Genomic DNA, 27,772 nt, shown 5'->3' on the forward strand with positions numbered 1-27,772 from the left:
TTGAAAGAGTCAGAGAGTTAAACCATGCAGTAAAACATAGCTTTAAAATGGCAGTCCAGACATTAAGGAAACATACAAAGTTCAACGGTTTGGACTGATACAAATTTCAAATGCATAAAAGATTATTTTGAGAATATTAAAGTAATTTGAGGCCTATTTACTTTATGAAAGTACTCACCTGACTCTTGCAAGTATCTATATACCAAGAAGTTGACCTCATCACTGCTTATACTCATCTTTATTCCCACTTAAACCATGAGGTCACAACACAGGATATAACCCTAAAAATAAAACAAAGTTAATTATTTTCTCAGTAAAATATTTTTAAACAAGATGTAAACAATGTTGTAAAAACCATTTGATTTTACTAAATGATGTAAAACGAAGGTTCTACATTGCCTAACAATAAATCCTGACAAAGTTACTTCCAATAGTTCGTAAAATGATAATACAACCAAAACACGGCTGGTGCTATTTTTCTTCAAAGTAACATACTGGCAAAAATAAAACAATTTTTTAAGAGGGCTTTAGCATAATATTTTAATGATTTTATCAAGTAGCATAAAAAGTTGCTCAATTTTTATCCTTAACTGTAAAAAGAAGTAAATTTTAAAAATAAAAAAATGTTAGTTATTTGCAATGAGTTATCCACTACAGTTTTGTCTATGAAACTCGGCAGGATATGAAGTCTCTATTTTCTCAACATCTCATCTGTAATGTTCAAGGCTCAAAAAGCTCTAGGTATGTATGAGATAGGCTGGAATACAGTTCCCAAAACTCAAATGATGCTCTCTTACTGGACATACTTAAATCCTGAACATGAAGTGGGGGAATAACTGAGGCATGACTCAAATATATTTAATATAGATAAACATATCTGTATTTGTTCTCAAATCACAGAAATGATTTAAAGGAGAGGTCAGGAAACTTTTATATAAAGAGCCAGACAATAAATATTTCAGGCTTTATCAACCATACAGCCTGTCACAATTACTCAACTCCACTGTGTGGTACAAAAGCAGCAACATACAATATGTAAATAAAGGAGTATGGCTGTGTTCCAATGAAACTCAACTTATGGACACTGAAATTTTAATTTCATAATATCATTGTATCATAAAGTATTCTTCTTCTTTTGGAATTTTTTCCCTAAGCACTTATAAAAATGTAAAGACCTTTCTTGTGATCCTTATAAAAGGAGAGCGAGCTAGATTTGGTCCACAATGTAGTTTGCCGATTCTTCTTTAAAAATGATATATTCACATCTATTCAGTATAAAGAAATATCTAAAGTGGAAGTATGCTGGTTGTCCTGTGACATCATGGATTTCTTTATGAAGTAGTTAACAGATTAAAAAAAAAAAATCACAAATTAACAAGCATTTGAGTAGGCTACTACGTGACCAACTGCTACTGCCCTAAATTGTGGAGAAAGTGGTGACTAAGTACCACCCATCAAGCTTGTATCTCACAGGGAGACAGACAAATGGGAGGCAATGACAATTTTCTAGTGGACACACACAGAAGAAGCCCTAACTAAAGTTAGCAGTCTAGGAATACACTTAGAAGAAGTGTCCTTGGTCTTCAGACTAAAGGAGGGGCCTGAAAACAAGGGTGCTCGGGGAAGGGAGGGAGTGAACAGAAGCATCCCATGAGCTGCAGTAGGTGTGGAAGGGCTGAGTGAGGACACAGGCGAGTAAGGCTTGAAATGCAGGCAGAGACTATATTCAGGAGGACCTTCAAGGCGGCACTAAGAGAAAACAAATCCATTAAACAGTTTCAGGAAGAGCAGGGAGAAGCACAGACTATAAAGAAGCTAGATTGGAGTAGGGGGAATTAGGGAGCCAAATTAGGAAGATACTGCAGTAATCCAGGAGAAGACTAACTCCTGGACTGTCACAGAGGAACACTGGGGTTCCAAAAATATTGAGGAGGTAGACTCAATGGTAACTGACTGGATGCACAGTTGAGGCATAGTTGAGGAAAAGGAAAGAATCAAAGGTTTCTCTCTGGACAAGTGAACGGCTGGTACTATCAATTACTGAGATGGGAAACCACAAAGAAAGAGTGACAACTATAACATCTTCCTCCAAAGAAAAGGTAACCTCTTCACCAAAAAAGTTAATTCAAAGAGTACAATTAATTTTATATAACCTGAATGTTTACTATATGCTTACTGTAGTGGTAAGGCAAATACTCCTTTTAGGATACTGGCCCAGGGCACTGGTCTAGAAGTACTATAGTACACTAGATGGTGAATGCTCTGGAGGACACTTTGCTCAACTTTAGCCTAACCACCAGTAAGGTGCAGCATTGTGCTCAACACACACAGCAGGCACTCACTCAATTCTGAAGACATGCTGAACTGAATGACTTTAAAAACAAAACATCCAACCCCAACCATGATACAATTACAAGAAATTAAATCATAATTTGATCTATCATGAATATGTTTGTCACAGGGAACAATTAGCAATTATTTTATTTTTTGGATTTCCCAAAATGAGATGGGCTAGTTGGAATCCAAGTGAGATAGACTGACAAAGAAAACAGAGTAAATATTCTTCTCCCCTAATATCATTCAGTCCAAAACTTGGACGAAAGTATCCAATCTGCAAAGGTTTTTCACAATGCTGGTTCTGATTAGCAAAGGCCATCAATTTCCCAGCTGAAACTAGTAATAAATGATGCTTCAACACCACCTAATGCATTCCAGGGCAAAGAAAAATACAAATCAAAATGATAAATTATTGCTTATAAAAATTCATTCAATAAATATATACTGCTGGTATATTTTTAAGTCATAATAAATACTGAATAAGAGCAGGAAAGTTATCTGTCCAAACTGCTATAAACTGATTATTTAATTGATTATAGTGCTATATCAGTTTCTGGCAATTAAAAGTAAGTTTTTTAAAGGAAAAAGACCTTGAAAGGCCTACTTCTAAAACAACTTAAAAGCCTATGTGCCAAAGAGTGAAATCAGAGAAAATGCCACTACTTCATTAGTAGACTAAATAATGCTTTGCAGAACTTGTCCATTATGGTTTGTTTATATAGCCAGATGAATGCTCTAGAATGTGATGTAGTCTTCACCTGCCTGCATGAGTACTAGATACTAGGAATTGGATCTCAAGGAGTACACAAGAAGACTTACCACTATAATTCCTCCATTATGGTATCTTTTAGAACAACTGTCTTTAAACTAGGTCACAAAACAGCCCTGAGATACTCATCCAATCTTTACACTTTACCACCCAGGTATCAGGCCTGATGAAGAGTGTATCATGTACAAATGAAGTCCTGCCCTCAAAGAGCTTATGGGTTATTAAATAAACAGGATATTCAAAATAGACACTTCATAAATTCACAACGCATTTATTTATATCTTCTACCTGATCATATTTACTCATTCTTAAATAGTAACTGAGATCCTCCCAAAAATTAGATCTTTGTAACTTTCCTCCTCTCAGAAATCGCTTGTATACTCATAAAAGCTTTTATTTAAAATTCCAATCACTTATAGACAATCAACTACTTAAACCACAGCTGTATCAAAGTAGCCAAAAGCAAACACAAAATTAGCCTTAATATTTAGCCAATTAGTGGCTTTATTCAAAACTTCACTTAATATTGTAAATGTTCACCATGAAATATCATCTAACTGCATAACTTTATAGACAATAATTCAGCAAATATTACAAAAACACAGGACTATTGAGGCAATCCAGCTATGACTCATTCAGTGAACTGAATATGAACAGCATTTTCAGCATCACAAAATTGAGTTCAGCATATACTCACTGTACAACTACTGCTCCAAATATTTAATCCTCTCATAGTTCTTCTACACATTAAATACTACCTTAAATGTCACCCTCAATCATGACAGACAGCATATTCTTTTCTGACTCCATTCTTGAAGCCAGGGCCCAACTGTGATCCTCAATTACATTATTTTAAATTTAAATGACTAAAAAAAACACGATGAAAGAGTTATGGATAGAAAGAAAGAAGTAAGATTATCGTCTTAAATCCCCTATCTATAGCACATTTTTAAGAGATCTGGACACCCTTTGCATGCTCCAAAGTCAAATGTGTAATCGAAATTACTTTATCTTACAAACATAAATTAGTCTAAAACTTAAGCATAATTATAACTTAGAAGTGACAAACTTAAATTACTTTTCCTTCTCTTTTTCATTGGAATCCAGAGCTCAGATTTAAATTAAAAATAACATCTCAGATGGCCTATATGATTTTAGACAAGTGATGCGAATTTTCTGTATCTCTGTATCATCTATAAAATGAGAAAACTGAATCAGACAGTCTCCTCCACTTCTAAATTTCAAAGACTTGAGTCAGTTTAAGTTATAGAGTTGTATACAGGAACCTTGCCAGCCACGCGAGAGTATGAGGTCATAAAGTAATTTTTAAGAAAGCGTTTTTATAGACCTAAAAAATACATTAGAAGACCAAAAACAGGGTCAGATCTCAGACAGACATCTCCAAGAATTAGGAAAGGGGAAAACAGTAAGTTCATCTCATTAAGAAATATTTAAGTACCTATTGCACACGATGTTTATTAGGACCTATCAACCTTTATAAATACCAACATATAAAGACATTAAAAAACAGTACACCACTTGGGCATGGTGGCTCACGCCTACAAATCCCAGCACTTTAGGAGGCCAAGGTGGGCAGATCACCTGAGATCAGGAGTTTGCAACCAGCCTGATCAACATGATGAAATCCCATCTCCACAAAAAAATACAAAAAAATTACCCAGGCGTGGTGGCACGGGCCTGTAATCCCACCTACTCGGGAGGCTGAGGAACAAGAATTGCCTGAACCTGGGAGGTGGAGGCTGCAGTGAGCCGAGATCGCGCCACTGCAGTCTAGCCTGGGCGAAAGAGGGAAGAAAGAGACAAGAAAGAAAAGACGGAAAGGAAGGAAAGGAAGGAAAAGAAGGAAGGAAGGAAGGAAGGAAGACAACACACCAAATCAATTATTCATTAGTTAACTGAGACTTCTAGTATCAAATTGGTTTCCATTGTGATCTAAGCCAGGGATCTGCAAACTACAGCCTGTATATCAAATCCAACCTGTCACCTATTTTTGTACAGCGCACAGGTAAGAATGGTTTTCACAAAATACTTTTTCAAAAAACAAGAATATTTGTTGTTTATTTGATGATAGGTAACACTGACTCATAATCTCAATTAGGCAATTTTTAAAAGTCTCAACAAAGCTCTTGAGACTTGAGAGCAGTAAACTAGCATCCATTATATGATGAGTCAACTTTGATTTAAGTCCAAGTGTCAATAGCTACAAATTTATTTCTTTTTATACGCAAAAGACCTCTGATGAGCTGTCTTATTGCTCACATTGACTTCAGCTTCCTAAATGTATAAAAGTGATTATTTACACAGATTATAACTAAGATCCTTCTAAAACATACAAATACATTATCCTAGGAAATAATGTGTGTGGAATAACTGAATAAATTACCGACAAGGTACATCAACAGGAAAACAAAGAAGGACAAGAAACGAAAACACTAAGAGATGATAAGACAGGTCATACTACTTCTGGTACACATTTTCTTTTCTTTTTTTCTTTCTTTCTTTTTCTTTTTTTTTTTGAGATAGAGTTTTGCTGTGTCACCCAGGCTGGAGTGCAGCAGTGCGATCTCGGTTCACTGCAAACTCCGCCTCCCGGGTTCTTGCCATTCTCCCGCCTCAGTCTCCCGAGTAGCTGGGACTACAGGAGCCCGCCACCAGGCCCAGCTAATTTTTTGTATTTTTTAGTAGAGAAAGGGTTTCACCATTTTAGCCAGGATGGTCTCAATCTCCTGACCTCATCATCTGCCCACCTTGGCCTCCCAAAGTGCTGGGATTTCAACAATTGAGCAGTAATCAGTCACAGAACTTAAGGTAAAGCAATGTCAGTCTGGGAACGAATCAGAAAGCCAGACATAAAAAATAAAAATCAGCTGGGTGCGGTGGCTCATACCTGTAACCCTAACACTTTGGGAGGCCGAGGTGGGCGGATCACCTGGGGTCAGGAGATCAAGACCAGTTTGGCCCACATGGTGAAACCCCACCTCTACTAAAATACAAAAATTAGCCGGGCATGACGCCGGGTGCCTGTAATCCCAGTTACTCGGGATGCTGAGATGGGAGAATCACCTGAACCCAGGAGACGGTGGCTGCAGTGAGCTGAGATTGCGTCACTGCATTACAGCATGGGCAGCTGAGTGAGGCTCCGTCTCAAAAATGAAAATAAAAACAAAAATGAAAATAAACTAAAATAAAGAAGTCAGTCCTCCTCACTAGCATAAAAAACTGAGTTTGTCTGAATAGGAATCAGTATTACAATAGAAAGCTAATGAAACTTTCTCAACTAAAACTTCTCATTCTAGCTTTGGAACAGACATGTTCTGAGAATCTTAAAGAGTGGAACACATGCTAAAGCTTTTCAAGGACAGTTAATCGCCAGTTAATCACCTGAATAGATGGGAACTCTGTTTAAAACTCAAAATAGTATGGGAAGAACAAAGAGAAAAGGAGGCCAGAGTAATAACTACTACCCATAGCAATGCTTATGAAACAGTGTATTAGAAAGAAGATGTGGTTATTCCTTGGTTCCTCATGAGGGAAAAAAAATCCTAAGTAACTCAGACTAGTAAGTAAATCAAAACATGTGTCCATGGATTGGTTACACTCAGTCAATTCTCTGGAAGGTCAAGAGTAAAAATGTCCAAAAGACTGTTCAGGCAGCAGAAATATGTGATTGATACAGATCAAGAATCGAGGTATAGTTTTAAAAAAAAATAAACTGTTAAGAGATCAACATCCATCCCCCATAGGGCAATAAATGCTTGCTCAAATCAAGTGAAGAAGACGCAAACTAACTTTAGTACTCAGCTAACAGATTGACGCATACATATGTGCACTCACACACAACCCAGCTAAGTAAACCAAGAAGGAAAAGGGAGAAGAAAATGGAGTAAAGATAACTGACATAAATTGGAGCAGGTTTCCAACTTTTATTGAAAATTAGGAGAAACTCACCATGAAAGTCTCATAGGTCAGTTTCACAGGGTGAGAGAAAACAGTTGGCAGTACTGTCATATAAAATGTACTATTTAAAAAACAAGCAAACAAAAAAGCCCACATGGCACACGGACTGGGGAGAGGAGAAGTACATCACTCCATAACCACACTGAGGCCCTACTGTAAGTGCCCTACCCAGTCAAGTTACAGTCTCTAACTGCAAAGTTAACTCTTAATATTTCTTAATAAAATAGTATCTTCTTAGAAGATTCTTTCTTAAAAGACAAATAGCAATGTACTTTACTGTTAAGGCTGTTCAAGGTGTTCAAAACTTAAAATCAGATATGGTATTTTGTTATACTCATGACAAAATGTGATCAACTTTTTATTTAGCATAGTAATTGGGATCCATAGACCCCTGGAGTTCCCAAGACTTTTTAAGGGATCTGTGAGGTCAAAATTATTTTTGTAGTATTACTAGGATATTACTTGCATTTTTCACTCCATTGGCATTTGCACCAATGTTACCACCAATGTTACAAAGCAATAGTGGGTAAAACTGCTCACACCTTAGTATTACGAACCAAGACCTGATGGTATTACTAGTAGTCATTGTATTTTTTCACCACTATGCACTCAAAACAAAAAAAAATCCCTGAAGAATATTCTTGAATGAAGCAGAAAAAGTAATATCATGAAAATCTTAATGTTCAAATACGCATCTTTTTAATACGCTATGTAACGAAGTGCTAAGTAAACATAGAGCACTTCTGTTGCATACTAAAATAATAGTTGTCTCAAAAAACAGCACTGCAATTGTTTGAACTGCAAGTTACACTAGTCACTTTTTTCATGGAACAACGTTTATACTTCAAAGAAGAAACGACAATATAGTTATTCAGACTGAGGATTTGGTAGACATTTTCTTGCAAATGAATGAAATGAAACTGACTTTAAAGAATACATGGCCAGGTGCAGCGGCTCACAGCTGCAATCCCAGCACTTTGGGAAGCTGAGGTGGGTGGATCACTTGAGGTCAGGAGTTCGAGACCAGGCTGGCCAAGATGGTGAAACTCTTTCTCTACTAAAAATATAAAAATTACCCGGGTGTGGTAGCATGCACCCGTAATCCCAGCTACCTGGGAGGTTCGGGCAGGAGAATTGCTTGAACCCGGGAGGAGGAAGTTACAGTGAATCAAGATAGGACCACTGCACTCCAACCTGGGTGACAAAGAGAGTTGGATTTCCAAAAAAAAAAGCATTAGTAATATAAAATTTCCATTTTAATATCTCATACAGTTAATATTGGTAACTATAACATAAACAAAAGCTCTTTGAGACCATCAATAAATTAAGATTGTAACAAGGTCCTAAGATTACAATGTTTGAGACCTTAGCTCATAGTATCGGTCATATTTTAACACAACCTAAATCTTTAGTTTGGTTTCTGTTGTGTTCATGTTGGAATACATATTATTCAATACGTTTATACTTAATAAACAAAAAAGGTACTTAAGAGCCATACACACGTGAACCCGGGAAGCAGAGCTTGCAGTGAGCCAAGATTGCACCACTGCACTCCTGTCTGGGCGACAGAGCAAGAAGCTGTCTCAAAAAATAATAATAAAATAAAAAGCCATAAACATCAGCGTACCAAAGTTCTAGTTTTGATATAACACATGGCATCTACTAACTCCAAAACATATTAGAGGAATTAAAATTATAAATTTTCTGAGACTACACTTCTATAAATGGACTTCTATTTGTAAAGATTGAATCATTTTACTTTAGTTTTTCTATCGTGCATGTAACAAATGTTTTACTGAGTACTACACTACACACCTGCCACTGTTTACTAGTACTACACTACACACCTGCCCTCAACACTGTAACATTATAGAAATCCACCGTGCACAGTGGCTCATGCCTGTAATCCCAGCACTTTGGGAGGCTGAGGTGGGTGGATCACGAGGTCAGGAGATAGAGACCATCCTGGCTAATATGGTGAAACCCCACCTCTACTAAAAACACACAAAAAATTAGCAGGACGTGGTGGCAGGCGCCTGTAGTCCCAGCTACTCTGGAGGCTGAGGCAGGAGAATGGTGTGAACCCGGGAGGTGGAGCTTGCAGTGAGCCGAGATCGCGCTTGCATTCCAGCCTGAGCGACAGAGCCAGACTCTGTCCCTAATATAAAGAAACAATAAATACTGTGAAGAGTAGGCTTCATAGCCAAACTCACTCCATTTGCTACCAAACTTTACTAGGAGAAGGAGTAGAGGAGTGTGGAAGCTGCTACCGCAACACACTGTCTTTCCTTTTGGTGGAATTCAGCATGTTTTTGTGTGTTTTGCCTAGACTCATCACTTGTATTGTAGAAGGTGTCAAAGGGTTGCAATCCCTTTCCTTCTAACCAAAACTGGAAACTAGTCTCTCTCTTGCAGCATTTAATTCCCAAGAAAACACATTCCAGACTCCAAACATGGGGTAGCATTCTTTACCACATACATAGCAACAAAGAATGCAGTGCTTTGGTACTGGAGAATTGATTTATTTTATATACTCAACTTGTTTGCTACAAAAGGAATAAAGGCAGCAGGGCTAGCTGGGCAAAAAATCTGAAATTCTTTATAGCCAAATTTCCAAGTTATACCTAGTACAGTTTCCATATCCGTCCCTGTGTACCTTGAGGACAGGTAAGAACAGAGATGATGTAGGGAGTGAAAGAGCTAGAGAATAGAGAGGCATGTGTGTTTAATAATGCCAAGAAACTAGTTTACACTTACACTGCTATTCCTGACCATATCAATAATTGCTGTGGATATATTAGAAGATACTCAAGCATAAGATGATAGGGCTTTTCTTCTTTCCAAAATCATTGCATATGAGCCATGATCAACCTCTTTGCCAAGAAGAGGCCTAAGCCTAGGGGAAAATGTGAGTAAGCACAGCTCTCCCTATGCTTCTACCAACCCTTTCCCTAGATCAACCTTTTCCTTACCAACCACCTCAAAATTTAGCAGTATTTCACTAATTAAACTCTCTGCCTTGACAACTTCCTCATCCCCACCTTCTCCCGAGCCCAAAATCTGATCCTTCACATTCTAACATCAACGGAGCCCACTGCCCTCTTCAAACAGACTTATATTCCAAGTTTTCTACACCACCTCCCAACCCTCACCACCACCAAGCATATTTCATTCCTTAAAGCCAATTAGGTGAACCTAATATAACAAAATGTTAATGAATAATAGCTTAATGTTTTGCTTTCCAAGGAACTTACTTATATCACAATAAAGACATAAATACATTTTAACTCAATCTTTTTCAAACTTGAGTAATAGTAAGTACCTTAATATTTTTAAAACGTGAAGGTGAACACTGTACACAACAGTTTAGGAATTTGTGGTTTATCCAACCAAAGACATTCTGATAACCTGTACAAAATGTAACAACGTAAGAGAAACAGGCAAAGACCACAAAGTACTTTCAAAATCCACATGTCCTTCTGCATCCGTTTCCCAGAGCTACTGTGATAGCTACAACAAACTGGGCCACTTAAAATTACAACAGAAACTAATTGTCTCATAGTTCTATGGCTAGAAGCCCGAAGTGAACTGTGTTGACAGTGCCACGATCCCTCCAACGTCTCTAAAAGAGAGTCATTCTATCCATCTTCCAGCTTCTGTAGCACCCGGCATTCCTTGGCTTGTAGCAGCAAAATTCCGGTCTCTGCCTCCATCTTCACATGGCCAACTTGCTTTGTGTCTGAGTCTTTACATGGCATTCTCCTCTTTGTGTGTTGTCTGTGTCCAAATTTCCCTCTTTTTATAAAAACACCAGTCATACTGGAATAGGGCCCATGCTAACAACATCATCTTAACGTGATTTTACAAAGATCTTATTTCCATTCCAAATAAATCACATTCACAGGTACTGGGAGTTGGCACCTCAACATATCTTTGTAGGGACACAATTCATAATATCTACTAGCTTTTGAAACTTCCCTACTCATCAACTATAAAACTTAGTGTTGTGTGGTTCAATACAGATTTCCAGCTTAGAAAGAACTAACTCAAGTATAGTTCACTTTTTCAGGCTGAAAAAGATAACAGATTTGAAGGCATGTTTCTCAATCTAAATAGACAGACCCCTCCTCCTGCATCTACTTAGCAGCTAGACTACTCATTTATGCAATAAACATTAAAAAATAAGCTAACCTCAAGCTCATTTCTTCCTGCCTTGGCTGCCAAACTTCTATTTAAAGCTACTTTCTAGCAAAGTTCTAAATTAGTGTGACAATAAAGTACCATAAACTAAGAGGCTTAGAACAGAAATGTATTGTCTTATAGAAGTCCAAAATCAAGGTGTTCGCAGGGCCACATCCCCTCTAAAGGTGCTAAGGAGGGGTCTGTTTCAGGCCTCTCTCCTAGCTTCCTTGGTGTCTTAGTCCACTGGGGCTATTGAAAAACAAAACAAAACAAAACACCTCAGATGGAAGTTTTTTCTCACCGTTCTGGAGGCTGTGAAGCCCAAGATCAAGGTGCCAGCAGATACAGTGCCTAGTGAAGGCTCTCTGCTTCACAGATGGTACCTTCTGGCTATGTCCTCCTCATCCTGTGTAAGGAGCCTGGGGGTTCCCTTCAACTTCTTTTATAAGGTCACAATTCTATTCATTGAGGGTAAAGCCCTTATGTCTTAATTACTTCCAAAAAAGCCCCACCTCTTAATACCACTGCAATGGAGATCAGGTTTCAACATAAATTTTGGAGGGCCAAATTCAGACCATAGAGCTTGGCTTGTAGATGCATCACTCTAGTCACTTCGCCATGTTCTCCCTGTGTCTTCATACTGTTTTCCCTCTGTATGTGCCCAAATTTTCTCTTTTTCATAAGGACTCCAATCATAAGGTATTACGATCTACCTAAATGATCCCATTTTAACTTGAGTATCTCTATAAGGACCCTATTTCCAAATAAGATTACATTCCGAGGTACTGGAGGTTAGGACCCCAACTTATGAATTTAGGGGGATACAATTCAATCTATAATAGTCACACTAAGCTGAGAAAGCCTGGGATGACAAATACAGATTCCATCATTTGCCCCTTCCATGCTGTAGAAGACAGGTATAGACAAGGGTAACAAAAGCCTTTTCCTCTTACCTCCAGTCATCTGTCTACCTTGGTTATCAGAGAATCCCCTTAAAACAAAAACAAAACTAACACTAATAACAGTAACTATGATGGCATTGACACATGGGAACAACCAATTTTAGTGGCTGGAGGAAGCTGAAGGCACTACTGGTTCAGAATTCAAGCGCTCTTTTTCCCTGCAATAGAGTTATTCATCCCCCTCCCGGCAACATGGACCTCGGCTATGTGACATAATTTGGCCAGTGGAATTCCAGAAGATGTGATACACACTATATCCAATCACAAGATTTTAGAGACATTACAAGTGTCTGCCAGCTCTCTTGCTCAATGAGCATGTCCTGTATGGGGCCTGCTTCAACAGCTTGGCTCTCCAAATGAGCAGACAACTGGAAGACAGCCACAGTCAACCCACCTTGTCTACATACAAAATGAATGGCAAAGAACCTTCTAATACTGTAAAACAGTAAAACTGTCTACTAACAAAGAAACCTTACAAGAGTACTTTCGCTGCACACATCTCTAGCGAATATAATCTAAGGACAGAAAAGAACCACAAAGAAATTTTAAACTGCTTTTGTTAGTCTTATAATAATGTTTTATTAGTATTATTAACTTGAAACTTTTTATAAATATAGAGCAGGTAAGAAATTATGTTAAATCCATCAAAAAACAAAATTTTCAGAAAGGAAAAATACTTAACTTTTACTTTACATCTCACCTGAAAATTAGGGATTTTGGTGAGATGGAGTCCTTGAGGAAAGGGGAAAAAAACTTATATTCACATAATACAAACGAGGCTTTAAAACTCTGTACATTCTAAAATGTATTCAACACCTATTACAGCCATGTCTTTCTTTCTACAGTACCTATCACCTGTATTATTACAATAGTCTGAGTCTCCTAAGTTCTCCATTCTACAGTTCCAAAGTACCTATCTAGCCATACAGTACCACCTTTAAATGCACTTTACTCTTCAAGTGAGTATATTGGTATCATTCTAACATGTCCCACAACTTCCACTTCATTGCTTTTAGTTCTGTTTCAACTGCACTTGTTGAAATTCGTCTATTCTTCTTCAAATATTGTATGTTTATGATACCTATTCAAATATCAACATTAAAGATGTCTGGCTACTTTCCTCCTGTACCCCAAGTGCAGTTTTATTACTCTTCTCAAAACCGGACAACAGTAAAAAATTATTAGACCAGAAGTCAGAACGCTGACATTTTCCTTTTAATGCTACTGGCTTTTGACATTAAGACATTACACCAAGTCATTTTAACTTCCTGGAGCCCCAGTTTCTTCAACTGTGAAAGAGAATAAAACCTAATCTACACACCTCACAGGTGGGAATGCATGGAAAAGCCATTTATAATCTATTAAGTGTTAACATTATGATGATGTCACCTTTCAATATGCATATTTTTTCAACCACTACTAGATTATAAGCATTTAAAAAGCACTGTCATGCTCTGGTTTCTCTTCGGAATGAATAAATCTTTTGCCTTTTTTAACAAAACAAAACAAATCAGCAGCCTGTATCTTATAAGGCGCCTAAAACATTATTCAAATATATTTTTAAGCTTTCATAAATAATAAAACATAGCTCTCATGCTCCAGCACATAAAATATAATTCGGCTGAGTGCATGGTTCACACTCGCCATTCCAGCACTTTGGGGGGCCGAGGCGGGAGGATCACCTGAGCCCTAGGCAACATAGGGAGACCCAGTATCTACAAAAAAAAAAAAAAATTGGTTTTAATCAGTCAGGTACGGTGGCATGTACCTGTAGTTCCAGCTACTGGGGAGGATGATGTGGGAGGATCACTTGGGCCCGGGAGTTTGAGGCTGCAGTGAGCTATGATTATACCACCACTGCACTCCAGCTGGGGCGAAAGAGTGAGACCCCATCTCAAAAAAATAAAGTATAATTCAAGCAGTATTTACATACAATTTTTGCCTTGATTAAAATAAAACAATGTCAGCTGAGCACGGTGGCTCATGCCTGTAATCCCAGCACTTTGGGAGGCCAAGGCAGGCGGATCACGAGGTCAGGAGATCGAGACCATCCTAGCTAACACAGTGAAATCCCGTCTCTCCTAAAAATACCAAATTAACCAGGCATGGTGGCAAGCATCTGCAGTCCCAGCTACTTGGGAGGCTGAGGCAGGAGAACGGCTTGAACTTGGGAGGTAGAGGTTGCAGTGAGCCAAGATCGTGCCACTGCACTCCAGCTTGGGCAACAGAGCTCAAAAAAAAAAAAAAGGTAACTAAAAATAAAAAATAAAACAATATCTACAAGTCTTCACACAGATATCTTTCCAGGAAAACTAGTCAAATAAATATTTCTATCATAGATCCCTGATTTAGTTCATCTGAATCACAATTAGTTAACTGACAGTTGACTAGGGATGCTTTAAAATGGCTGACGAATACTTAAACTAAATAAAAAATTTCAAGAACCTTAATATTTATCTATGTGATGTAAAGTGTCTGTGTGATTATGACAGTGGTACTCTGTCCAACTCAACTAATTTATCCAGCATTCATAGCAGTTAAGCATTGGTGCTTTAGTTTACCCTAAAATTATAAAATTTGATACCATGGTTATTTCAGTGACATAACGCCACAGATTTATTATTTCTTTTTAAGAGACAGGATCTCACTCTGTGGCCCAGGCTGGAGTGCAGTCATGCGATCAAAGCTCACTGCAACCTCAAACTCCTGGGCACAAGGGATGCCCGTCTCATATATCCAAATAGCTAGGACTACAGGCGTGTGTACCTTAATTACAAAAATAATTTTATAATTATTTTCTGTAGAGATAGGGTCATGCTGTGTTGTCCAGGCTTGTCTCAAGTTCCTGGTCTAGAGCAGTCATCCACCTGAGCCTTAATAAATGGTGAGATTATAGACGTGAGCCACCATGCCTGGCCAGCAACAGATTTTTTAAAAAATGAATATGTAGGGCTGGGTGTGGTGGCTCACAGTTGTAATCCCAACACTTTTGGGAGGCAGAGGCAGGCATATCACCTGAGGTCAAGAGTTCAAGAGCAGACTGGCCAATATGGTGAAACCCAGTCTGTATTAAAAACACAAAACTTAGACAGATGTGGTAGTGGGCGCCTGTAATCCCAGCTACTCAGGAAGCTGAGGCAGGAGAATCACCTGAACCCAGAAAGTGTAGGTTGCAGTGAGCCGAGATCGCGCCATTGCACTCCAGCTTGGGCAACAAGAGTGAAACTCCGTCTCCAAAAAAAAAAAAAAAAAACTGTTGATTTTCATTAAGCTGGTAGATTTTGTACTTTCCTGATCTTTTAACAAATGCAAAATTAATTGACAGGCAACATTCATAAATTTTTTTTTTTTAAACGGAAGGTAAGGGGTTGTGATAGTTAAGACAAAGGTAAGGCAAGTTCTCCCTCTTTTTCCCTCCCACCTTCCTCCTCATGGGGCTTGGACACCTCTCTTCTGCCCTTGGACCTCAGAACTCCATATTCTCTGGTCTTTGGCCTCCAGGATTTACACCAGCAGCTCCCCAGGTGCTTAGGTCTTTGTCCTCAGACTGAGCGTTATAACACGGGCCTCCCTGGTTAGGAAGCATTCAGACGTGAGACTGAATCAGGATTCTCCAGTTTTCTCCAAGCTTGTAGACAACCTAGGTTGGTCTTCTCTAACTCCATTAGCACGTGAGTCAATTCCCACAGTAAATTCACACACACATTTTTTTTCCCACCTCTCTGAAGAACCTGGACTAATGCAGGGGTAAAAATGACACCTTGGTCCTATAACCTGTAATCATGAACTTACTGTAAGAACTGGAGAAAGGCTGGGCACGGTGGCTCAAGCCTGTAATCCCAGCACTTTGGGAGGCAAAGGCTGGTGGATCATGAAGTCAGGAGATCGAGACCATCCTGGCTAACATGGTGAAACCCTGTCTCTACTAAAAAATACAAAAATTGGCCAGGCATGGTGGTGGGCGCGTGTGTTCCCAGCTACTCGGGAGGCTGAGGCAGGAGAATGGCACGAACTTGGGAGGTAGAGCTTGCAGTGAGCCAAGATCGCACCACTGCACTCCAGCCTGGGCAACAGAGCGAGACTCTGGCTCAAAAAAAAAAAAAAGAGAGAAGTCCTTGAGTTGCCCTTGAAAACCACATAAACCTATAATATCGTGTGCAAACAGAAAGCAAGAAAATTACCAAAAATTGCTAGGGACTTGTCAAAAGGATATAGGAGCCAACCTGAGTACTGATAAAGAAAACAACGCAATAACCTAAAACATAAATGTGCATAAATCCATGCATTCATAGCACAGGCTATTTTAATGGCAGTTATATCACACTGTTGGCTATTTCTTGGGATGTTGATATTTCACACACACACACACACACACAAAGTTTTTGTATCCAGTATTATAGCTCCTTAGATCTCATCCACACTTTTGGACTTATTTGTAATTAACTTTTTTAATCTACATGTAAGACTCTACAAATAATTCCTGTCACACATTTTAATCAATTGTTGCTACAATGCCTGATAAAATGGCAGTCATCATTGGTAAGAAATCCTCTTAAAGTTTAACTCTTAAAAATAATAGTCAAACATCAAGAAGAGGTAGCAGCAAAATAAAGTGTCACAAGTATTTGGGTCTATATAATTGATTAAAATAAATATGGGTAGAAAAGGAAAATAGTAAGAGTTAGACAAGAATGAGGACTAGTAATTAATGGGGGTAGCAAATCACTTTATGTGTTCATTTAAAAAAAAAAAAAAAAACGCTCACTCTGTACGTGATGTTGCTGAGTTCCATAAAGACAAATATCAGGCAGCAAGATGTGATAGAAAGAGTCCTGGACTAAGTCAGGAGACCTTTGTTCTAGTCCAAGGCCTCAGTTTCCTCTTCTGTAAAATGGGGGTACTGAATTAGATAATATGAAAGGGCTCCTCTAGCTTTAACACTGAGTGATCCTAAAGATGAATTTAGGAAGAATCAATCAAATGTAAGATGTTTGTTAACAGTAAGGTCTAACTGTTAACACTGGAAACAGCAATAGGGAACAAAGTTGAAAATAATTTTCATAAGGACATAATTATGTCCTCAATAAAAAGGACATAAACAAAATTTAAAATTGCAAAAAGCAACTGCTTTCTATCTTTTAACTACTAGAAAGGTTTTTAGAATTTATCAGCCTCAGTACCATGATCAGGCTTAATCAGTATCATCTAAGCTGAATTAGTAACGAGTAACCCAAATTATGGCCCGAAAAGACCTATTCACCTTTGGCCAGGCTGCCCAAGTAAATCTAGAAAACAGCACATCTTTGAGCTAGTACTTACTTTAAGTGATAAAGTGCCCATAACTGTCCCAGATTAAATAACTGAACAAAGAATAAAATGACAAGAAAAATGATTAAATTAAACTATTTAAATTTAACATGCAATAAAACAATAAGTATGCTTGTAATATCCTTCTGTGTTGATGAGCATATTTTCCCTACTCATAATATTTTTTTCTGGTTCTCTCAAAGTAGAATCTGGCTTCTCCTTCTGACAATAAAGCTAACTGAAAGGGGAAAAAAAGTGTTTTTTTTTTAGTGACACACAGAAACATTTTTTTAAAAAACAGTGTCTCCATGTTTAAGTTTTCTATACTGAAAGAAATCAAATATCTCTCGGTAACAATAGGTCCTGGTACCTCAAAATCTGTGGTTTTCTAACTAATTTCCTAAATATAATTAACTGCCTGGTTCTAGGAAATTCTCCAGGATCTGACAAATTTAATAACTAGCTTTAAGTTCAAAGATCAACTGATGTTCTACTTTATATTTCTTTATTCCTTTATACCTCCTTGCTTATGTTGATGCTAAGATTCTTACCTGGCAGACTTAACACTTCAAGGATGTGAGAACCAGTAAACATATCTCTACAATCAAGAAGCTCTTAAAAAATCTACTTTTAAAGGATGTAAAGATATGATGAAACATTCAATGGAAAAATCTTGTTTTTTAAAGTTTTTCTTAAATGCAAATTACCTAAAGTGATTATAAAATAACTTGGCATACATGCAAGTCCACTACTTAGTCATTTGAACATTTCACCTTGGCAATACACAACATTCAGAATCATTAATAAGATTTCTCTCTTGTTCTTGGCCAGTCTTAAGATGGATGTAATATCAATGTGTCTCTGAGATAGAAATCTTTGAAGCAAAACTTTCATTTACATTAAATGTATTTTTCATTTTGATTTTGGTATTATGATGGCAAATAACAGAAATCGCAATGATATACAGATAACTCTTTAGGGTTCCATTTTGATCATGAGCTGTTTTCAGCAATTTTATCCATCTACCTTACCTTGTCCATCATTTTTTTCAGAGAGACTTAAATACTCAGATATTTAATAACAGGTGGGTTGTGGTGGCTCACACCTTTAATACCAGCACTCTGGCAGGCTGAGAGAGAAGGATCACTTGAGCCCAGTACTGTATAATATAGTATATATATTACTATAATACATATAGTATTATACATTATAGTCTTTAGTCAGTATTACATAGATGTAAATCAGCTCCTGCAAAAATTTAAGTCTAACTGAACTATTGTTTCTGTTTGGGTAAAATATTCTCCTCTAGGAAGGCATTGGTACTAAAATTAGAAGTTAAGGAGAATTTGATGTTTAAATAACTAGCTGGTACACAGTGTGAAACCCACTCGATTGTTCACCACTAAATTTCTATCTAGAAGACATAAACACACAATTGTAATTCTACCATCTCCAAAGTTAGCACACAACACAATTTTCTCAAAGACCAAAATGCCTCATTTAGATATCAGTAATACAGAAATCTTACAACAAAATGACCAGGGCTAGGCGTAACATAGCAGTTTTCCTTTGATAAAGTTATAATATATACAAATGGTGATTTAAACAAAAAAATTACTGCAATACATTTGGAATGATAGAAAGACAAAAGACCAAAAATGAAGTCCAAATTTTTGGTTTCTAGAGAAATATCAAATCATTATAACATCAAGTAATTTCATGTTATGTTCTAAAATGAATTTAAAATTGAAGTGCTTCCAAAAAAAAATACCAGAGAGAAAATGAAATAAATTTTAAAATCTTTTTTTTTTTTTTTTTGAGGCGGAGTGTCGCTCTGTCGCCCAGGCTGGAGTGCAGTGGCCGGATCTCAGCTCACTGCAAGCTCCGCCTCCCGGGTTTACGCCATTCTCTCGCCTCAGCCTCCCGAGTAGCTGGGACTACAGGCGCCCGCCATCTCGCCCAGCTAGTTTTTTGTATTTTTTTAGTAGAGACAGGGTTTCACCGTGTTAGCCAGGATGGTCTCGATCTCCTGACCTCGTGATCCGCCCGTCTCGGCCTCCCAAAGTGCTGGAATTACAGGCTTGAGCCACCGCGCCTGGCCAATTTAAAAATCTTATATCTTGTAATTACAAATTATATTTTAATATCAATACTTTACTTTTCTCTCATCCCCACTCACAATTTAATCTGATATATATATTTAAAAATTGAGGTTATCAGAATAACTTTCCTAACAGCAAATTAACAGAGGCCAGAAAATGAACCAGTATTTATAACATTTATGCATAACACTGGATGTTACTGAATTTTAATACAACTATACTTGGTATCTCAAAACTTTATGAAAGAACCATAAAATCCTGTCGCAGTGCTTTTTAATCCAACAACTTCCTAACAGACCATTACTAAATTTCTAAGAGATTTTATATATATTATATATAAAAGTATATATATTTGTGTGTGTGTATTTTTTTTTTTGAGACAGAGTCTCACCGTGTCGCCCAAGCTGGAGTGCAGTGGCACGGTCTTGGCTCACTGCAAGCTCCGCCTCCCAGGCTGACGCCATCCTCCTGCCTCAGCCTTCCAAGTAGCTGGGACTACGGGCGCCCTCCACCACACCAGCTAATATTTTGTATTTTTAGTAGAGACGGGGTTTCACTGTGTTAGCCAGGATGGTCTCGATCTCCTGACCTCGTGATCCATCTGTCTCGGCCTCCAAAGAGATATATTTAAAAATAAATTCTAATCAATCCAATCTCGCTAATAATTCCACCATAAAAATCATACAGCTTTTTTTTTTTTTTAAATAAATACAACACACTTAAAAAAGTGTCCTAAGCCATACTCCACAAATGACTATTGGTCAATTAAGAGAGTGGAAACAAACTCTTAATAATTTCTCCCTTGGCCGGGAGCGGGGGCTCATGCCTGTAATCCCAGCACTTCAGGAGGCGGAGGCGGGTGGATCACGAGGTCAAGAGATCAAGACCATCCTGGCTAACATGGTGACACCCCATCTCTACTAAAACTACAAAAAATTAGCCAGGCGTGGTGGCGGGCACCTGTAGTCCCAGCTACTCGGGAGGCTGAGGCAGGACAATGGGATGAGCCTGGGAGATGGAGATTGCAGTGAGCCAAGATGGTGCCACTGCACTCCAGCCCGGGTGATGACAGAGCAAGACTCCGTCTCTAAATAAATAAATAAAATAGTTTCCTCCCATAGCATTTTCAAAAACGTGTTCGAAATTAGCAATTCCATGAATTCCATCTCCCATTAATCATACTTGAATCTGAGCATAGTCTGATTACGTGTCCATCCCCTCCAAATGTAGGTATTAGAAATGACCTTAATTAGCCTTTGCTACATCATTTTGAAATGATCTAGTATGTGTGTTTTGTCTTGTGCTTTTATTTATTCATATTTCTCTATCCTTCTGCATCATAAGCAGGTCAGAGCTTAATGCACAGGCAGAAAAATGTTACCGATGGGCTCTTCAAACTATTTTCAAATTTAAAGAAATGAATTTTGATGAATGCCATTAAAAAAACAACAACAACATATTAACAGGAACCTGACTTCAAGAAATACCATCCACTGGTCTCCATTTTTTCTTAACATTTTACTATGAAAATTTTCAAACATATAGAAAAAAATGAAAACAATATCCACATAGCTACCATCTACAATTTAAAATTAACATTTCCTCATATTCTTCTATTCAAAGAACTTGCAGTCATCAGTATACTTCTATAAATACTGCAACTTGCCCATCAAGTAATGTTTTTTCTTTATTTTTTATTTTTTTTTTAGGAAAAACTTGGCCGAGCACAGTGGCTCATGCCTGTAATCCCAGCACTTTGGGAAGCCGAGGCAGGCGGATCACGAGGTCAGGAGTTTGAGACCAGCCTGGTCAACATGGTGAAACCCATCTTTACTAAAAATACAAAAATTAGCTGGGCATAGTGGTGGGCACCTGTAATCCCAGCTACTCGGGAGGCTGAGGCAGGAGAATCATTTGAACCCGGGAAGCGGAGGTTGCAGTGAACTGAGACTGCCCCATTGCACTCCAGCCTGGGTGACAGGGCGAGACTCCATCTCAAAAAAAAAAAAAAAAAAAAAAAAAAAAAAAAAGGGTGGGGGAGGAGGAACGGAAAGGAATGGAAAGGAATGGAGAAGGGAGAGGAAAGGAGAGGGGAAGGAAGGGAAGGGAAGGAGAGGGGGAAGGGAAGGAGAGGGGGAAGGGAAGGAGGGGGGAGGGGAAGGAGAGGGGGAAGGGAAGGAGGGGGGAAGGGAAGGGAAGAGAAGGAGAGGGGGAAGGGAAGGGAAGGAGCGGGGGAAGGGAAGGGAGGAGAGGGGGAAGGAAGGGAAGGAGAGGGGGAAGGGAAGGAGAGGGGGAAGGGAAGGAAGGAGAGGGGGAAGGGAAGAGAAGAGAAGGGAAGGAGAGGGGGAAGGGAAGAGAAGGGAAGGAGAGGGGGAAGGGAAGGGAAGGGAGGGGAAGGGAAGGGAAGGGAGGGGGAAGGGAAGGGAAGGGAAGGAGGGGGGAAGGGAGGGAAGGAGAGGCGGAAGGGAAGGAAGGAGAGGGGAAAGGAAGGGAAGGAGAGGGGGAAGGGAAGGAGAGGGGGAAGGAAGGAAGGAGAGGGGGAAGGGAAGGGAAGGAGAGGGAGAAGGGAAGGGAAGGGAAGGAGAGGGGGAAGGGAAGGAGAGGGAGAAGGGAAGGGAAGGAGAGGGGGAAGGGAAGGGAAGGAGAGGGGGAGGGAAGGGAAGGGAAGGGAAGGGAAGGGAAGGGAGGGGAGGGGAGGGGAGGGGAGGGGAGGGGAGGGGAGGGGGAAGGGAAGAGAAGAGAAAGGGGGAAGGGAAGGGAAGGAGGGGGGAAGGGAAGGGAAGGGAAGGGAAGAGGGGAGAAGAGGGGGAAGGGGAAGGGAAAAGAAGAAAAGACTTACACAAAATACAATGGACGTATACTGGCTATATCATTCAGTAAGTTTTGACAAATGTTATGTACCTGAGTAACGTAAATCCCTAACAGAACACAGAACATTGACAACACCTTAGAAAGCTGCCACATGCACTTCCCCACTTAATCCCTTTCCTCACCACTCATTCCTACCACCTGCCAACCTCTTCATTTTTCCCCTTCATAACTTCGTTTTGCCTGCCCTACCCCACATGCACAATAGATGAGGTCTGTATGGTTTTAGGACATCATATATATAGAATCACATATGATGGCTTGTTTTATGTAAGACTACATTCAATCAGCATAATGTTTTAGAGATTAATCCAAGTTGCTGCAGACATCAACGCCTTGGTTCCTTCCTATTGCTTAGTAGTATTCCATTGTACACATACAGCAACTTGATAATCCATTTTCTTAGTTTATAGACACCTGAATGGTTTCCAGTTTAGGGGTCAACTCTATATTTTAGCAGAGGTTATAAACCAAATTTAGTACTCCACCTCTATTATTTTCTTCCAGGATTTCCTCCTTCCCTGTGCTGGACTCCATTACTCTGCAGTGCAGCATTAGTGCTGAACAATTCTCTAGTTCCTCTGCCAAAGGGAACTTGTCCCCAAGCAAAGATCTGTCAATAACAGGAAACTCCAACGCCATTCTCATAAGACTCTAATCCAGTATGGCTTCTACTTGTTTCAGGTTTGTTCTAGGGTGTCCTCATAATGTTTGTTTTTCATATGTTGTCCAGAGATTGTAGTTACTATTTGCGGGAGGATTTGTTCCATAGGAGCCCCTACTCCATTTGTGGAATTATAACTCTCTACTATTCTTCTGAGCACACTTGTTCAACACTATAATTGGCGTACTTTTTTGGTGTTCCCCGCAACGCTTACCAGCTAGATTGAGCCAGTTTCTTTCCATCAAAAAAGCCAAACTAAACCACAAATGAGGCCTCCAGGAACTGAAGAGCATAAGAAAAAATCCCTAAGAGAGAACTGGAGAAGTGGATCCTGTAAGTCTTCCTATGAACCAACACAAGCTCCAAATTCATCCCAAGATGTGCATGTGGAACATACCTAAAGAAGCACTACAAAGGTCTTGAGAACTGAAGGCACAAATCACCTTCAGGTTCCATACTAACTCCTCAGAGGCTCATTCAGCAAGTAGACTCAAAGTAGCTTAGCAAAGACTTTGAAAACTGAACCGACGTTTGAACCACTGCCCACGGGTGCCACAGAATTTGAGAGTCTGAGCCTATCGATGTTAACTGCCTGCTTTCATTTAAAAACAACAACATTCTCTAGGAATGGTACAGATGAAGAAAATCTGATCATTCTCAAAGGAAAAGAAAATAACAGATATTAATCCTGAGATGATCAAGGTGTCAGAATTCTCAAAGATGTCCGTGAAGGGACAGGAAAGACAAGTTCTCAGAAGTAGACACTATAAAAAAAGAACCAAATGGAAACTTTATGATTGAAAAAATATGGGAAAAAATTCTAAGACAATAGGAAGTATAGAAAAATGATAGCAAAAATTTTATCTTCCTGAATAAGAGATTACAACACAGATGATAATAAAATTCCAAGTTTTAATAAAAGAAAATTTTCCCAAAATAACAATTGCCTTTAGCTCTCAAAAGTAATGAAAAAAAAAATCTAGAGACCTGTCATCATCAAGATGCTTTCAACCCTATTATTCTATGGGTGCCTGAGGTCCACTGAAAACTCTCATGATTCACCTCTATACAATCTGTGTTACACAAAATTTAAAAGAATGCTGGAGTGCAAATGAGGAGATACGGTTCAAGTCTTGGTTCTGTAATGGAATCACTTCTCTAAACATTAGTTCTTCATTTGTAATATAAGGATTAAACTCAATAGAACTTACTTAGCTTTGTAACATAGTCCCAATATCTAATTTTAGGAACTCTCAAAAAGTCATTCCAGTCTCCCCAGATATTAGCACTGGCCAAGTCCACACACGTAAGTTTTAAATTATCTAGTAGCCACATGAAAAAGTTAAGAAACAGGCAGAATTTATTCTAATAATATTATTTTATGCAACCCAATATATCTGGAATATTATAATTTCTTCTAATCAATATTTTAAAATTGAGATATTTTACTTTAAAAAAAAATTAAGTCTTCAAAATCCAGCATGCATCTTACATTTACAGCACATCTCAATTCTGACTAGTCATATTTCCAAAAAAAAAAAATGACTAGTCATATTTCCAAGTGTTCAACAGCTACGTATTTCCAGTGGTTACCATACTGGGTAAGTCTGAATACAGAAGTGAAATGGTGGGGGAGCGGAGCCAATAGCAAACAAGGGCCAAAGTGTCTCAATATGGGTAGTTTGTCTTACATACATACATACACAAGCTGTATGTTCAGGTCGTAATGAAAGCGTCTGCCCTGTTACATGGCATGGGATTGGAGCAATGGAAGTCTGTTTTCTGAAATAAATTTTCATCTCTCTACTATAATTAGAAGACACAATTGTTTTTAAGAAAAATAATGGATTTCTCACCAATAAAACAGATATTAACAACTTTACATGGTTACAGCAATATTTAAGATAACTACCTATGACAGAATATATACAGTTGACCCTTGTACAAAGCAGGAGTTAAGGGTGTCAACCCAGCCAATCAAAAATCCACATATAACTTCTGACTTCCAAAAACCTAACTACTAACAACCTAGTTATGACCAGAAGCCTTACTAATAACAAAAACACACACATCTTACATGTTGTAGGTATTAGATATTGTATTCTTACAATAAAAGAAGTTAGAGAAAAGGTTATTTTAAAAATCATAAGAAAAATATATTTACCATTCATTAAATGGAAGTTAATCATCCTGAAGGTCCTCATCCTCTTCACAAGGCTGAGGAGAAGTTGGTTTTGCTGTCTGAGGGGTGAGAGAGGTACAAGAGGTGGAAGGACAGGCAGGCATACTAGATCTAATTTTTATTTTTTAAAAACCGAGTAAAAGTGAACCCACATAGTCCACACCTGTGTTGTTCAAGGGTCAACTATACTAACCCTTCCATTTTGGGATTGATTTTCACTTATTCATTTACTTTAAAAAAAAAAATTAAACTAATCAAAATGGTTTTGGGCATTTTTCTCTTACACGTTTAAAGTACCTCTATGTAATCTGTTCTATAATCACAAGCCCTTAGGCTCTAAGTCACTTTTTAAAAAATATCAGGTTGCAATAAAAAATGATCCAAATAAACACCTGACAGGAAATGAATGCCTAATATATAGAGGATTGTGAAGGACAAACTTTAGCATTCCAACCTTTTTGTTTTAAAGACCCTCCCTACGGGTGCTAGTAAATCACAGGAAAAGAGAGAAAATAGGCATGGGGAAGGATATCTGTTCCTATGAACCAGGATTAAAATGAAAAGATATAACTAAAATTAACTGGCTTAAGAAAAAGGAGAGAAGTTGAAGAAGCAAATCAACAGAACCTGTATAAAACTAGAAGTTCCTGGCCGGGCGCGGTGGCTCAAGCCTGTAATCCCAGCACTTTGGGAGGCCGAGACGGGTGGATCACGAGGTCAGGAGATCGAGACCATCCTGGCTAACACGGTGAAACCCCGTCTCTACAAAAAATACAAAAAACTAGCCGGGCGAGGTGGCGGGCGCCTGTAGTCCCAGCTACTCCGGAGGCTGAGGCGGGAGAATGGCGTGAACCGGGAGGCGGAGCTTGCAGTGAGCTGAGATCCGGCCACTGCACTCCAGCCTGGGTGACAGAGCAAGACTCCGTCTCAAAAAAAAAAAAAAAAAAAAAAAAAAAAAAAAAAAACTAGAAGTTCCTGTCCTTTACAAACTAACTTTAGTATGTTCATTTGTCTCTCAAGCAAAAATTTTTGTTTAAATCATACAATATTATCCACTGGATGGATGGATGAATGAAAAGAAAAAAGAATGGGAAGCGGGGGGGAGTCTTCAAATGGCTTCAATACACCATTGAAATAAGAAATGGCCTTCAGTTTCCAATTTTATGGTTATATTGGACCATGCTGTCCAACCACGAAGAGTGAATATCTAGTAAGACCAAATTTAATACAGTACAGCCGAAGAAAATTAGGAAACTTAAAAGTAAGCCAGATAATATTCAGTGATAGGACACCTTTTGTTTTAACATTACCGTGTTAAACATCTATCCCTCTATTGTGGGTGTATGCCCTTGCTCTCACACTACTCTGTGTTTCTCGAGATAAGAGAGTTAGTATTTTATTCCTGGTTGAATAGTGCCTACACTGAGAATTTATAGAAAGGACAGCAAAATTATTTGAAACATGAAAAATGTTGTAAAATAAAAATACTAATTCACCATAATAGTGAACTAATTCACTATATTACAGTTAATATAAATTGAGCACCCCAATCCAAAATGAAAATCCAGAATGTTTCAATATCTGCAATTTTTGGAGCAGTGATATAACGCCACAAGCAGAAGATTCCACACTTGATCTCATACGACAAGTCACAGTCTAAATTCTGGTTCATGCACAAAATTATTTAAAATACTGTATAAAATTGCCCTCAGGCTATATATATAAGGAGTATATGAAACATAAATGAACTTTGTGTTTAGACTTCGATCCTATCCCCAAGATATCTCATTAGAGCTATGCAAATATTCCGAAATCCAAGTAAATATGAAATCTGAAATACTATGGTCTCAAGTGTTTAGGATAATCAATGCTCAACCTGTATAAAGATTAAATCCATGTGAAAATCCAAGCTTTCTCTGCCTTTCATGTGATACCACAGTCTTTCACGGCTTCCATTTTAGGCTCAGTTATTTCAGCCTTTAATGACAGGCATACATTCTCAACGAAATGAAAATGGTTCACACGATATCATGTGACAATGTCGTTCTTTCTTCACATTTAATAATCCCACTTCTGAATCATGATGGTAAAATATTAAAAATGAAAATAGTAACAATAATCTTTCCCACAGTAAATAGAACAAATTAATTTACGGACGCTACATTTATAAGTAGGTAATAATCACTGACTCCTCGCTATGCACCACACTCTTCCCTGGCAGCAACCTGTTGGTAGGGTCACAACTCCTTGAGGTCTTGTCTTCATCTGGCAAGTCATAACTTCTTTCAGTTAAGAATAATCAAGTTCTGGCTGGGCGTGGTGGCTCAAGCCTGTAATCCCAGCACTTTGGGAGGCTGAGGCAGGCGGATCACGAGGTCAGGAGATCAAGACTATCCTGGCTAACATAGTGAAACCCCGTCT

General features: G+C 38.5%; 1 protein-coding gene across 7 annotated transcripts in view; it reads right to left on the reverse strand.

Moving 5' to 3' along the window:
- Positions 1 to 27,772, reverse strand: part of TBL1XR1 (TBL1X receptor 1) — a 184,114-nt gene that overhangs the window by 44,721 nt on the left and 111,621 nt on the right. For 5 of the 7 annotated variants that reach the window (XR_004437201.1, XM_033211742.1, XM_033211744.1 and 2 more), the window contains one exon: positions 179 to 281. The exons of the other annotated variants lie outside the window; for them this stretch is intronic. Coding sequence is in view for 4 of the 5 variants with exons in the window: in XM_033211742.1 (XP_033067633.1) it covers positions 179 to 236 (58 nt within the window). In the remaining variant the exon portion in view is untranslated. The remainder of the gene's footprint in view (positions 1 to 178; positions 282 to 27,772) is intronic. 7 annotated transcript variants of the gene reach the window in all.

The sequence above is a fragment of the Trachypithecus francoisi genome, unplaced genomic scaffold (genome assembly GCF_009764315.1).
Source record: "Trachypithecus francoisi isolate TF-2019V2 unplaced genomic scaffold, Tfra_2.0 Lachesis_group0, whole genome shotgun sequence".
In the NCBI taxonomy this organism is placed as follows: domain Eukaryota; kingdom Metazoa; phylum Chordata; class Mammalia; order Primates; family Cercopithecidae; genus Trachypithecus; species Trachypithecus francoisi.